Source organism: Anabas testudineus, chromosome 24 (assembly GCF_900324465.2).
Source record: "Anabas testudineus chromosome 24, fAnaTes1.2, whole genome shotgun sequence".
In the NCBI taxonomy this organism is placed as follows: Eukaryota; Metazoa; Chordata; class Actinopteri; order Anabantiformes; family Anabantidae; genus Anabas; species Anabas testudineus.
Window position 1 is genome coordinate 12,347,337 of NC_046632.1, and position 13,377 is coordinate 12,360,713.

Here is a 13,377-nt window from a genome sequence, read left to right on the forward strand (position 1 = left end):
TTTTTTATGTATAAATGTCTGCCCGAAATTGAATGCGAGTTTGTGCAGTGCAAGTGTGTTTGTGTGTTTTCATCTGATTTCATTCACAGCCTCCACATTTGTGGGTTTCACTTGTTAATATGTAGTAGGCCCCGGGGCTGTGGGAATCTGTGTGTGTTTAAAGGTAAGCCGTGCATGGCTTTTACTAATCTTTGTTCACTAGCCCTTTCCACACCACAAGATTCCTCTTGTGGGAGCAAGGAGTCAGTGTTTGGAGCTAATAAGGTCCACACAGACCTTTTATCCCTGATTTCTTTCTCTTCTTTTCACTCTCTCTTTCTGCTCTGGAGGTAATTGGACCCACAGCACACTAATACTTGTTTTGTTTACACTTTATTTCACTCTTTTTCTATAATTTGTGCTATAATTGCAGAAATAATTTGCACATTGCATCCTACATGCTTTTGCACATCAAGTACATGCACAAATGTGACCTCTGCCATTTGCGCTTAACAAGCTGATTATTTCAATGCCATAAAATACAGCAAAACTAGGTAAGCACATTAGGAGTGTTTCGTTTCAGTGCTGTACGTCAAAATGATACAGCTTGTGTATTTGTAATGCTGCAGTGGCAACGCTTCCAAACACAGAGCAAGTTTTTACTAGATGTTTGGAAATATGTCAAAAGAGTGATTAAAAGAAACATAAGAAAAGGGATAGAACAGAAAATGCAGTTCACCTGTCAGCTATGGATGAAGCAACATGGGTAATGAGGATACTCATCATAAAGAGCATTGGAAATCCAGGGAATAGCCATTATCCCCTTTTGGCTTACTCCATTAAGCATAAATCAATTTCAAAGGATGAGAGGAGATCAAGAGAGGCAGATAGGCTGCTTGCAGTTTTTTTTTAAATATGGATTGTACAAAGAAGAAGATGCAGCTCAACATCAGAGAGATGTCTGTAATATTTCAGACATTCAGAGTTTTATTTGTGCTAAAATCAACCAGAAATCTGACCCAAATGTTCACCACAAGCTAATTAACAAGGATCTGATTGACTTTATCTAACCTTTATCTTTTCAGTTACTCCTCATTTGTCTCAATGTTTTCGTCTCCCTGACTTATTATTCATCGGCCATGTTTCCTGTCGTTTGCACTTCTCTCTCATAAAAACCATATTTTTCTTCATAGAGTCCTCTCTTTATGGAAACATAAACCACAAAACAATATTAGGATAAATCACATTTGTAAATGTCTACCTGAATTTATGTTTGAGCATTCAGCTGAAATCGAGCTTTGCACCCTCTGAACATATAAAGTATGTAATCATGTCCTCATTGTGTCCATCACATTGATTTTTGTGTGTGAATACATTTCAGCCACTATTTTTAGACTCGGCTCCAGGTTTAAATTTATTTTTGTGTTTCAGTTAAGAGGCTTCAGTAAAATTTAGGTACTGAAATAACTGTTTCTCTCTGACAGTGAATGGAAACAAACACTCATGCCATGTTCTAATGGAGGGAATATTTTTAGTGTTTGCTTACAGGGATGTTTTCCTTTCCTTCAGAACGCAGCTTTCTAATACATGCTGGGCTACTAATAGAAAGCTGGTACTAGGGAAACTTGCTGTTTGGTTCTTATTTTCATGAAAATGTCAAGATCTATCTATCTATCTATCTATCTACATATAACATATTTTTAATCTTATCTCATCTTAGTATTTGTCTTAGTCTTAGTATTTGTTGTTAGTATTTTGTTGGTGAACTCACCAAACAATCAGTCTTGTCCTTATTAAAAAACTGTGATGACTTAGTAAAAGAACAGAGATGCAGTCATAATAATTTTACATGTTGGTTCTTTACTAAATGGTTTCTCCAGTATGTATATAAAGAACTGTAATTTTCCCCCTATAAATATTCAAATGTTCAATCTTCAAGAACCTGTTTGAAAGTCCTGTATTCCAGGACACAGTAACATCGACCTTTACTTTGCTGTCAGTAATGCTCAGGCTCAGTGTGACTCTTGGATTAACACAAAAGCATTACTTCATGTGACAAAAGGAAGGAGGAGAGGCGGCCGCTATTTCATTTACTAAAGAAGAGATGCCACGTACGCAGCATCTATTATCACCTTCCTGCCTCCAGTTTGCATTTATAGATTTTATTTCACCTGATGCATCAAATGTAAGTTATTCATTTTATCCACACCCCTGCTTCCAATGACACACAGCTGACTACACTGTAAATAAACAAAGTTTGCTCGACAGTCCTGCTTGTAAGATACTGTGGGCTTAGTTCAGTTTTCTTTCTGAAGAGAACGTTACTTGAATTACCTTTGCAGAATACCAAATGATCAATGAGGCACAGTGCTTGGAGGTGGTTAATAACAAGGTGCATAAAAAAGAGCTCATACTTCATCCATCAGATATCAGGTGGCAGTCCAATAAAACACACTTGGTATTAAAATTTTCACCCACCAGGAACTGAAAATTAATAAACTAGTAGTACCTAATCATTTTAGATTTGCCTCACACGTTTTGTGGTTGATGTGGTTGATTACATGATGTCATGATGGATGTATGAGTGAGTATCACAGTGGCAGCATCTGAAATCACTCCCTATCCACAATATAATGCATTATATAGCATGTTCATCATTTTGTAGTGTTGTCCGTATGTTGAGTGTGTAAACCCGTCCACTATATTGTGCACTCAAAGCAGGTACACTGCTTTCTGCTAACAATGCCACAATGCAAAATAAATTCGAAGAAAATTGCCGTCACATGGTTAAAACAGTTACTACAACGTGATGCTGATTTGTGAGTGTCTGAAATCTCAAATTAAAGCCCATTATCGAGTGTACATCATATAGGAAGTAGTGAATCACTGAACAGGGAGTGATTTCGGACACAGTCAGTTGTATATACGGGTTTCTCTGAGCTTGAAATTATGTTCTGAGAACGGCCGGACAGAAGGTCAGGCTGATCCAGATCCTGGTTTAATTGAAGACCCAGGTGTTCCCTTGGAAACCATCTACCATGGTAAAAATACACAGCCAAAGTAGGCAGTTCATAGAAAAATATGAGAAAAAACTTATGAGGAAATATTATTGTTAATTCAATTTGTTAAGCTATACTGGATGAAACAATAAAAGTGAACCTACAGTAAGAGTCTATGCCATAGTAAGAGACTGTATGTTGAATACTACTACATGTTTATTATGGCCTGAAAGCCCAAATGTCCTGATCCTCTACATTTTATTCACCATTTTATTCAGTTCAGATAGTTTTAATGTAGCATTCAACCTTTCTTATTCATTGCAGCACTTGTATTCAGGCAGAGGTCGACTACAAAAAATGTTACCCTCCTGATTCACGTCAACAAAGGATGGTGTTTAACATAGTGGACAATGGCCCCCTGGGGGCTCTGACAAAATGACAAAGGCCCGTGGAGCGAAAAAGTTGAATCTGGTGAAACTTCTTCTGCAACACATGATGTTTTTCTTGTGTTTCCACAGTTGCACAGTGTGAAGATATTACAAACCAAAGTGATGTGACTGTCCATCTAATAAATGTTTTTAAAACAAACAACTGGATCTGTCCAACAGGAATTGCATTTCACAACACACGCCAACACTGTCCTAAGCCCTCTGCAAGGAGGCTGCATTAAGATGCAGTCTTTTTGTCCACAGGACTTTACTAGACTTTACTATCTATAGGGAAATCATGAATTTATCTCAGGAACATTAGAATTATGCCTTGCACACAGCAACAATGCTGATGCAGAACCGATGAATATTTCACTTCTATTTCAGCATGTTTCAATCCCCAATTCACCACCGAGCCGATTCAAAAGCAGTGGGTGGTAGTAGCTTGAAATCATTTGTGACCAGAATGCTGTAGAACAACATTCACAAACAAAGGGAAACGCACTGGTCTAAAGCCACAGTGTAAACAAAGTGTGTGGATAACTGAGCACAAAGCAGATAAAATGTAGAAATGACACCAACAACAAATGAAAAATGCACTTTCTTACATTATTGTGTCTGAATTTTCTGGTTGTGAGCGTGAATGTTTAACAGTGATGAATCTTAGTCAAAACATGCCTCCTACTAACAGCACCTGAACTGTTGGGTCACAACACAGCACCCAGGGTCATTTAAATGCATCAGTGGTCAGAGAGAACTTGGGGGGTGGTTTCAGCATCACCGTACATGCCAGATTTCTGTTTAAGATAGTGGGCTTTTAAACAAATGACTCATTTGGCATTTAAGTAGAACCCTGTGATTAAGAATCTGATTACAATTGCAGTAGATCCACAAGTGTAGCAGCCTGTATTGACGTTATAAGATAAGTGCAGAGTGTAGAGTTTCATTCATCTAAAATAACAAAATAAAGTTGTGTTTAAACACAGCAGCAAAATGTTAAATACTGGAGCATAACATACAGCCAGCATAAAATGACCTTTGAAATAAACAGTCATGTCAGTTAATACTTAGTTTTTTTGTTAGTTTGTTTGTGTCTTGTCCATAACGTAGAAATGTTTTTAATTAAAAATAAAAAAAATGCAATCCTTGCAGAAAATGTATTGTGAATGATAGAAGATAAAGTGGTTTGCCAAGCAGTGCTGGAAATTCCTGAATTAGATTACCAAAAGCCTTGAATAGTTTGCTAAAATAAGACCTGAACACTAAAATGATAGCGATGAGCTGGTATCAGCATGATGTCCGTAGATGAAATTATGCAGGGTTAGTGAAGGTCAAAATGGAGAAAGCTGAAGAGAATTTAAGTAAGTGAAAGAAAACATTCCTGTTAAAAAAGAAGAAAAAATGCTGAATGCTGTAAATTCAGTACCACTGAATAGCAGTAAAAAAAGTCCTGAAGGAGCTAAACATGGTATAAGTTTAAAGCAAAAATTAGACTTGAAAGTGTACTTGCAGCTTGTGAGCTCTGGTCACTCAATCGAAATCATTGTCGTGACTTCCATGTCAATATATCTTTAAGATGTAAGATGTTAAAAGTTAAGGAAATAAAAAAAATAATATTTTACAGAAGGACTGCTTAGATGGGAGTTCTGCTAATGCTGGAAACTGCTGTAATATGACTGTTTAAAAGGTTTTGTACTGACATATGTTCATTTCACTGTTGCTATTGACACACTTATCTACTATTGTGACTTCATAGCATGAAACTCTTCATACAACCTCTTTCTCTGCTTCCATAAAAGCTATCAGCTGTATTTAGACCCACTATAAAGATCCTTTCACCAATGCACTCTTTTCCATTTATCTGACAACACCTGAAGGTGTTGCACTCAGTAATATTTACCTATCACTATCAACACGACACCAGCATAAGTCTGACCAGCATGCAGACACCTTAATGGACAGGCCTGCACAAGAACAAGTATTGACAAGGGACAGTGTTAGGTACACACGGCCTAGTGAGAAGAGCTTACAGCTATTAGGGGAAAAAATGTAGTTGTGTAAACTACACTGTTACTGAATACAAGGTGCTAGGTGCAAAGAATAAAGACATATTAGAGAGAACTCCTTTCGTACATTTGGCATTATAATTACTTTGGGCATACATAAGTTGTGCCAGTGATAAAGTGTAAGAGTTCTTCACTCACTGTTCTCCCAAGTACTACATAGCTGCCAGCTTCCATTATGCATATTTCTTTTGATCCAAGCCCTTACAACATTCCCTCTGAAAACAGCACAGCATATCATCTCACCCCGACCGCTGTGGCTAAAGAAGAAGAAAGCAGCAGCCCAAAGAATAACACACCAAAGCGGACCCAGTGGGACGGCTTTGACTAACTGTCTGTTTTCACTGAAATATGCATTATTGATCTGCACACGAATATGAGACAAAATACTGTAGACGGCAGGTTTCGATGAGCCTTTCCACCCCATAAAAACCAACACAGAGTAATAATGTAGATCAATCGAGTAAATACATGCAATCGTTTTTTGTTTTTGATATATAATATTATATTATCATTGTGTGACAAGTGTGAAGTGTCTTCTGATTACATCTGAATAAGAGTATTCAAGACAGTAGGCTGTGTTATTTCTGTAGTATTGTATAACTTAATGTAAGCAGCAGAGAGCCAAGAAAGAGACCACGACATAAAAGAAGTGCTGTGTTTTAAATGGCATATGGCTGTACTGTCTGATTCATAGCTGCTAACCTTAAACGCACACAGAGCCTGTCGCTGATTCTTCATGCAATGTCATAATTATACATTATGTCTGATTGCTCTAAATGTTTAAGGAAAGATTTTGTCTCGTTGCATCATCTTGCATCTCACTAGCCCATAAGTTTATTCTTTTATACTTCCTACAGATTTATTCTGTGTATCTTCGAGGAGGAGGTTGTTGTGCAGTGTGCGCTGCTGTAGCGAACACTTAGTCTCTACAGGAATTTTTGTTCTGGTCAGACACCACAAGTAGTGTTTATACAGCAAATTGGAAAGCAGCAGCACAGAGATCAAAGTGGCGGACGGGTCTTTCGGCTTGGAGCTTTCATGTGGGAGGCTGGAGTTTAGATTCTGTCCCCATTTAGTGGTTTATGTTGCTTTGTAAACCAAAATATATTTTTTTTCCAAGCTCAAGCAAGGGTTTTAGTTAACTGATGTTTAAAAAAATAAAGATAATTGAATGTGATCTGTTTTTCAGAGCGATTTGATACCAGTGGTTTTAATTTAGAATTTGAACAAACTATAGGAGTGTTTCCAAATCTGGCTTGAGTAACATGATGTGGTAGCAAAAAAAAGAACATTTCTGCCCAAAATTAGCCACATCGAAGTAGTACGTTTAAGTACCTGGCTGTTTTTGTTGTTTTGGCCTGGCATACAAAAACAACACCAGCAAATTATGAATTTTACCAGCCATTATGCACATGATAGGTCTAAACTCAGATCATTCCAACACAGTAAAGTACACAAAGAGCACTAACAGCACCAAGGTTTCAATTTATTACATATTGTATTACATTCTGGTGTGTTTTCTGATGAAGATAATTCAACGTGACGGAGCACTGATGAATGAATGGATGTCTGAAGTGGCTCTGCTTAAAAGGTTCTCCGTGAATTAATGTAATGCAGGACTACTAATGAAGCTTGTGGCTTCAGCGAAGACTTATCAAAGCATGACGAGAGGAGGCTATTAACGATGCAGTGTTTTAGCATTTTAATAAGCATTTCCTTCCCCAAGCAGACACATCCTCACATTTTCATCCTCCTCAGTGCATGTAATTTTACAGTAATTAGCCAGGGTGGCTGTGTTTACACCCTTTCGACAATTCCTTGCTCCATTAAAATGGCAAATGGACAAGGCATTCAGTCATCCTCCAGAGACTTGGTGGGGTAGTACCATATAAAAAGCGAACTTGGGGTTTTCATCACTAAAACTAATAGCACAGCTGAGATATTGCTACTGAATGCTGAAAATAGATTTGAGTTGTCCCTCGGCAGCAGTTCCACATCACATTATTTGACCGTTTTATTAAAGATGCAGTGCCTGGCTGGTGACGGTGCCCAGCAGGTTCCCCAAATAAAAAAAAATACACTTCTGGCTCACAGTTATTAGGGCACTGTGCTGTGATAACAATATGGAAAACAATTGGCAGCCATTTTAACACTGTACTTAAATGTACACTTCACATTACTCATTACTCTAACGTGTAATTAGTTGCAAGACGTCTGACCACTAATACATCACTCGAGATGATTAATTATGTGGTTCCATTATGTGTACTACTATTTTTAAGTACACGGTGTACTTCAGAATAGACTTGGCACACATGGGCATTCCCTTAGACCGACTCCTTGTGTTAAGGCAGCGTCCTCCTATGTTTTCATCAATTTATTATATTTAAGGAAAACGAAATTAAGATCTCTAAAAGCCCCATAGTTGTAGTTGTAGTTGTATTACTTATAAGCATATATGCTGTAATTCATATAAATATAATGTCTGAGAGAGAGTTTCAGGTTGTTTAGCACTGCTAATATCAATCAATTTAGTCAATGGTTTTCAGACAAATGCAAGAAAATGAGATGTACTGAAACACCCCCTCATGGATTCTAGGAAATGGAGTCTGCTTACTCCCAGCTACAGACTCTGGCTGGTTAAGAAGAGCATTTTTTGCAGTGTAGTCTCAGTATCCCTGGGAGTGAGGCACCAGTATAAAGGATGCTGGACGGCGGTGATGCGCTTTGAGCAGCTGCTGTTTCGCGTACAGGACTTGGATGAAGATTGATGGAGTTTTTTTCTTTGCGTAACGATGAAGCGACGGATTTCCCTGCTCTTCACCGCATCACCTTTTGGCAGTTTGTTGAATTTCAGAAAATGAAGAGCTTTGCTAAAATCCGATGAGTTAGCGGGATTTCCAAATTCACAGGCTGTAGACTTGTTTTCAACTGCACAGAGGTTTCACATCCCTGGAGACATCGGTTTGTAAACTTTACGCGTATAGGAACATTATCCATTTCAACAGCGTCGGCAGGGTTGATTCAGTTTGTTTTCTGTTGTGAAGGAACGAAAGAAAAAACGTTTTGCAATGTCCGAATTTCACAATCGGAGCCAAACCAGCGCACGTCGCAGTGACTACGTGTGGCAGTACGAATATTACGACGACGAGGAGCCCGTGTCTTTTGAGGGACTCAAAGCGCACAGATGTAAGCTGAGCACAAGTACATCACTGAACCAATCCTCCATTGCCTCTTATTGTGTTCAATTCCTTTTCTTGTAAGGGCGTTTTGGTCTTGTGAGGCACATTTAATCCGGTCCTCAGAAGTTTAAAGAGCCATTTCAGGGTTAAAAGTAGGTTTTAGGGTTAGAGCTTAGAACCGGGTTTTGGTCGGGCTGAGGCATTTAGTTGTGGAGTGGGTTAGGGCAAGGGGCTGGGAAATGTATTATGTCCTCACAAGTATAGTCAAACACGACTGTGTGTGTGAGTGTGTTTCATAGCTTATGTTTGTGCATGCAACATGTGTGTGTCAGTAAACAGGGTCACTAACCCTTAACACTGTTAGCACTGATCCACTGAACCCAGCACATTTCACTTCACCCTCCAACCTACTGCCTTAGATGTGGGCAGGTTACCTGCTTCACAATAAGCAAACAATGCAGCTACACTGTTGTCATGTAATGGACAAGCCACTAAATGAGACAAATAAGGGTAATCAGCAAACATAAAGCAGGCGGTTTGAGAAATACTGGAGGGTTACATCCACTGAGCAATGGAGGGGAGAAGGTGCATGACATAAATTAACATCACGCACACAGAGAGGGAGCTGAGGGATGAGTTTAATCACGAAAACAACGTACTGTAATGAGATTTCTTTTTTCTTCTCTGACATTTCAGACTCAATTGTCATCGGCTTCTGGGTCGGACTGGCTGTTTTTGTCATATTCATGTTCTTTGTTCTCACACTGCTCACAAAGACAGGAGCACCACACCAAGAGTGAGTATAATAGCAGGTTGCGGTCCATTTTCCGTTTCACTTTCCATTTCAGCACCAAGGAGAGCTCAAGCTCTCACACTTCTCATCTTAGAGCGGCAGCATCTTTCATGTCTGCGGGTGAACTCGTGTCACGTCGAAAAGCATAGATAGAAGGGGCTGTAATGAGTTCCACTGATAAATTTGCTATTCCGATAGTAGATGACATTGAAAGGCATTTTAATTTGACTGAGCAGCAGTCAAATGCATAAAAAGAATCATATATTAAAATACTAGGTGGTGTTGGTGTTGTGGTTGGTTGGTGTATAGACTGGCTAATATATTCTTGTTCTTTTTCCAGAAAAGCACCTAGGGTGATTTTTGGACTTCATTTAGATACAAATACATAATTAAAAAGAGCAAAATAAGGCAAAAATGTTTTAGTAATTCCAAGTATTCAGCTAGAGCCACAATAAGGTCACAATTACCAATCCAAGCCTATCTCATTGTCAAAGGCTTTTTTCTTGCTGCAGTCTTATTCTGGATGTTTCTTTCTTTCTAACAGAAACCCAGACACTGCAGAAAAGCATCATCGACCAGGAAGCTGCTTGGTTGACACTGATGGCCCCCAGGATGAAACCGACAAAGCCTTCTCACGTCCGTTGCTGGCGGGGTCACACTCGTATTTTCATTTTTACGTCAATGAGGAGGATCACGGTCAAGGGAAGACAACAACAGAAGATAAGAGAGTTGGAAAGTGCACCGGGGCCGGGGCTCAGCTGGGGACCTGCAGCCGCCTCAGGGGCATCAGCTCCACTGTGATGAATGATATGGAAGAGGAACCCGAGGAAACGGGGGGAAACCAGCTCCTCAAAGGACTAATAGAGGACGGCACAGCAGACAGAGAATGTGCCTTTCTGTCTCACTTCAACATCCCTAATTTTGTGAACTTGGAGCACAGCTCAATACTTGGAGACGATGATCTGTATGAGCCGTCCGTCATACTGGAGCCCCAGTCTCACTCTCAGGATGCTCACTGTGGCACCCGCTAAGGATCTTTCTACAAAGAGATGACAGTCATGGACATAGTTGTATTGTAGTAATGTTTTTTTTCCCCCTTCACGAGGTGGTTTGTGACCTGAATGGGGGAAACTCACCTGCGCCTAAGTATGCTCCTTCAAAGCTTCTCTCCTTTGAATCATTTTTCACAAGCATATGTTCAGATCAACAAGAGAGAGCGAGAGAGAGTGAAGAGGACAGACAATTCACAGTTGACATTTCATCCTCAACACAACAGTACCTCACTTACAGCATCTTTTACTTCAAGGACTCTGCTTCTCAGAACATCTTTCCACGTATGAACAGACAGAGCATACAGGCAAGTGGAGACACCAAGGAGAGATGCTGTGTAGAATTCATTCTGCGATTGTCGCTAGTCTTGTTTCCTTGTGCCATTCTGGACAATAGACATTAACAACAAGACACACATTCCAGACCTATGAACAAGATTAAAAGCATGGACTCTTTTCGTTTTGAAATCAAACGGCCTCTGTTAGAAAAGAAGACGTGTTCTTTCTGTAATGAGTAGCACAAGATCAAACATATCATTGTTCTTTTACGGGGTAGTTAAGAGATCTTGTATGAGAATGTGAACCTATATGTTTGCAGTCAGAAGTCTGTATAACTTAGAAATGCTGAACATCGATTAAATGGATTCGAAAATCACCTCACAATCAGTGTTCTGTAGCATTTGTAACATTACACAATGTCACTCAACTCCAGTTCCATCTGCAGCAGTTTGCAAAAAAACCTCTGATAACCCATCTGCACACTACTTGCTCAGCACCAAATGGCAAACAATACAAGCAATTGACCAGCTGGTGAACATAGTCGAGCACTGAGCAAAAGTCAGATCATTCCTCCAGGAGTTGATGCACCGGAAATGAGATTTGTTGGATTTACACTCGCCAGGTGACAAACACACAACAAAACACAACACCAACTGAATGCGAGAACTGCTCCATCACTGCAGTTTGCTGACATATTTTCATCAGCTGGACTTGTTGCACTGCCCAACATATATGAAGAGTCTGTTCCTATAGTTTTTTCTTACGATGGTGACAGTGTAGTTGTTTCTGTATTGGTACTGACTATAGAAATGTGTTGCTAATAGTTTAATTATCATAGGATGCCAATGGGAGGCAGTCATAAGACATGCAAACTTGTGCTGAGCAGTGCTGCACTCCTGTCTGGTTTTATTCATGTATAAATCACCTTGCTAGTCAAAACAAATTAAATTACTTTGAGCAGAATCAGGTGATGATTATGCAAAGGAACATTGCTAGCCATCATCGTCACTTATCAGCAAATGCACAAGCCGCATATGTTTGGCTGATGGAAGGATGTGCTAGGAATGCCACAGAGTCTATCAGCATTAACACAATGCTGACTCCACCCTGTCAGGGTTTCACATTCTATCTTTCTGTGCCCAGCAGGAAAATGTTAACCTTATGCTTCAAATTAGATCATGATCACATACTTTCATAAGCAGTAATTCATTATTCACTGACCAACAAAATTATGTCACAGGAGAAGAGTGATAGAAATCAGTTGTGCAACCTAAATAGGACATGACATTTCTTTTTTCTTTTCAGTTCTGCCTCAAAATACCACGCACAGCACCAATATTGTTATGTCATTAATCTGTCCCTTTTGCCTCCGCAGTCGACTAGGTAATGTTCAGAGTTGTTGCCCTGAACAACTTGTGACACCAGTGAATGATATAAGAAAAAAAACCCTGTTTCTGAGGGTTTGGAGCTCAATCAGAGTGCAGTGAGTGTTGAATCAGGGGAAGTACAATTCCCAACAAGTGCTAAAGTCCATCATCAACGAGACTTTCCACTTCATACATAGTAAAGACGAGATTTAATTGCCTGCAGCAGTGCTTTATCTAGTGGGTGCATTACACAACCTGAAAGGAACATGTAACCTGAGAGGGAACCTGTGGGTAGAACTGCAGGAGAGATACATTAACTGATGTTATCACTACATGACATGTCATTTGTGAGTGGCAGAACTTCAAGAAAAGAGAAAAATGGAAATGGTTGCTGTGGAAATGTAGGACTAAATAGTCTAGAAATAAGAGAAAAAACAGCAGTGGATCAATAGTGGATCACTTTCATACCTGTCTTCTCAGCGGGGGTGCGTTTAGCCCAACTGTATAATTGAGCTTTCTCTAATACTGATGATAAAACAACATATCTCTATCTGAAAAGCTTGTTTTTGCAAACTCAGCGAGTGTGAAAACCTGCACTTTGTATTCTCACTCAGTCTATCCAACTCCTGATTTACTTTCAAGATGACTTTCTGTCAGCTGTAGTTGGTGAATGGCTCACCGCTGAAGCTCTGAACAATCTTTCCCAATTCTATTTTTCACTGTAGGGGTCTGGCCTCCAAGGGCGTAGTGAGCATCAACAACCAGTGGGAGGGGCAGTGGAGTTGTATCAATTCCATGTAGGAATCCTGCCATTTGCTCTTTCTCCTAAATGGCCCAAGGCGGTGTCCCTAGGTTTTGTGGTTGCCAGCTGGTGGGTTGCAAGACACTTCAACAAATGAGCAGCAGTGGGAGAGCAAATCAGAGGGAGAAGCAGGCGCAGAGAAAAGACAACACTGACATTCTTTCATTTGATTTTTTGTGGGTGTGGGTTAAATGAAATGACACACTCAGTTGTAAGAAAACAACAAATTATGTGTTTTTCATGAAATGGAAATGCTGCCATTAAATGATCATGACAATGCTAAACAGTCTCTACAAGACAACATTACCCTCTTATTGGCTGTTTCAAGGATGAATGAGAAATACAGTGCTGCCACAGTAACCCCAGCAGTATAACCTACTGTACTGAGCTCTGCCTACCTCTGACTATGACTCAAGTAAATGTAATACATTTC

General features: G+C 39.6%; 1 protein-coding gene across 1 annotated transcript; it reads left to right on the forward strand.

The window, feature by feature from the left end:
- Positions 1-8,497: 8,497 nt before the first annotated feature.
- LOC113149483 (melanocortin-2 receptor accessory protein 2A) lies at positions 8,498-11,047 on the forward strand. The gene is made up of 3 exons (XM_026341633.1): positions 8,498-8,661; positions 9,351-9,450; positions 9,992-11,047. Exons 1-3 carry the CDS (start codon positions 8,544-8,546, stop codon positions 10,476-10,478), a joined length of 705 nt encoding a protein of 234 aa, XP_026197418.1. The 5' UTR covers positions 8,498-8,543; the 3' UTR covers positions 10,479-11,047.
- Positions 11,048-13,377: the final 2,330 nt, after the last annotated feature.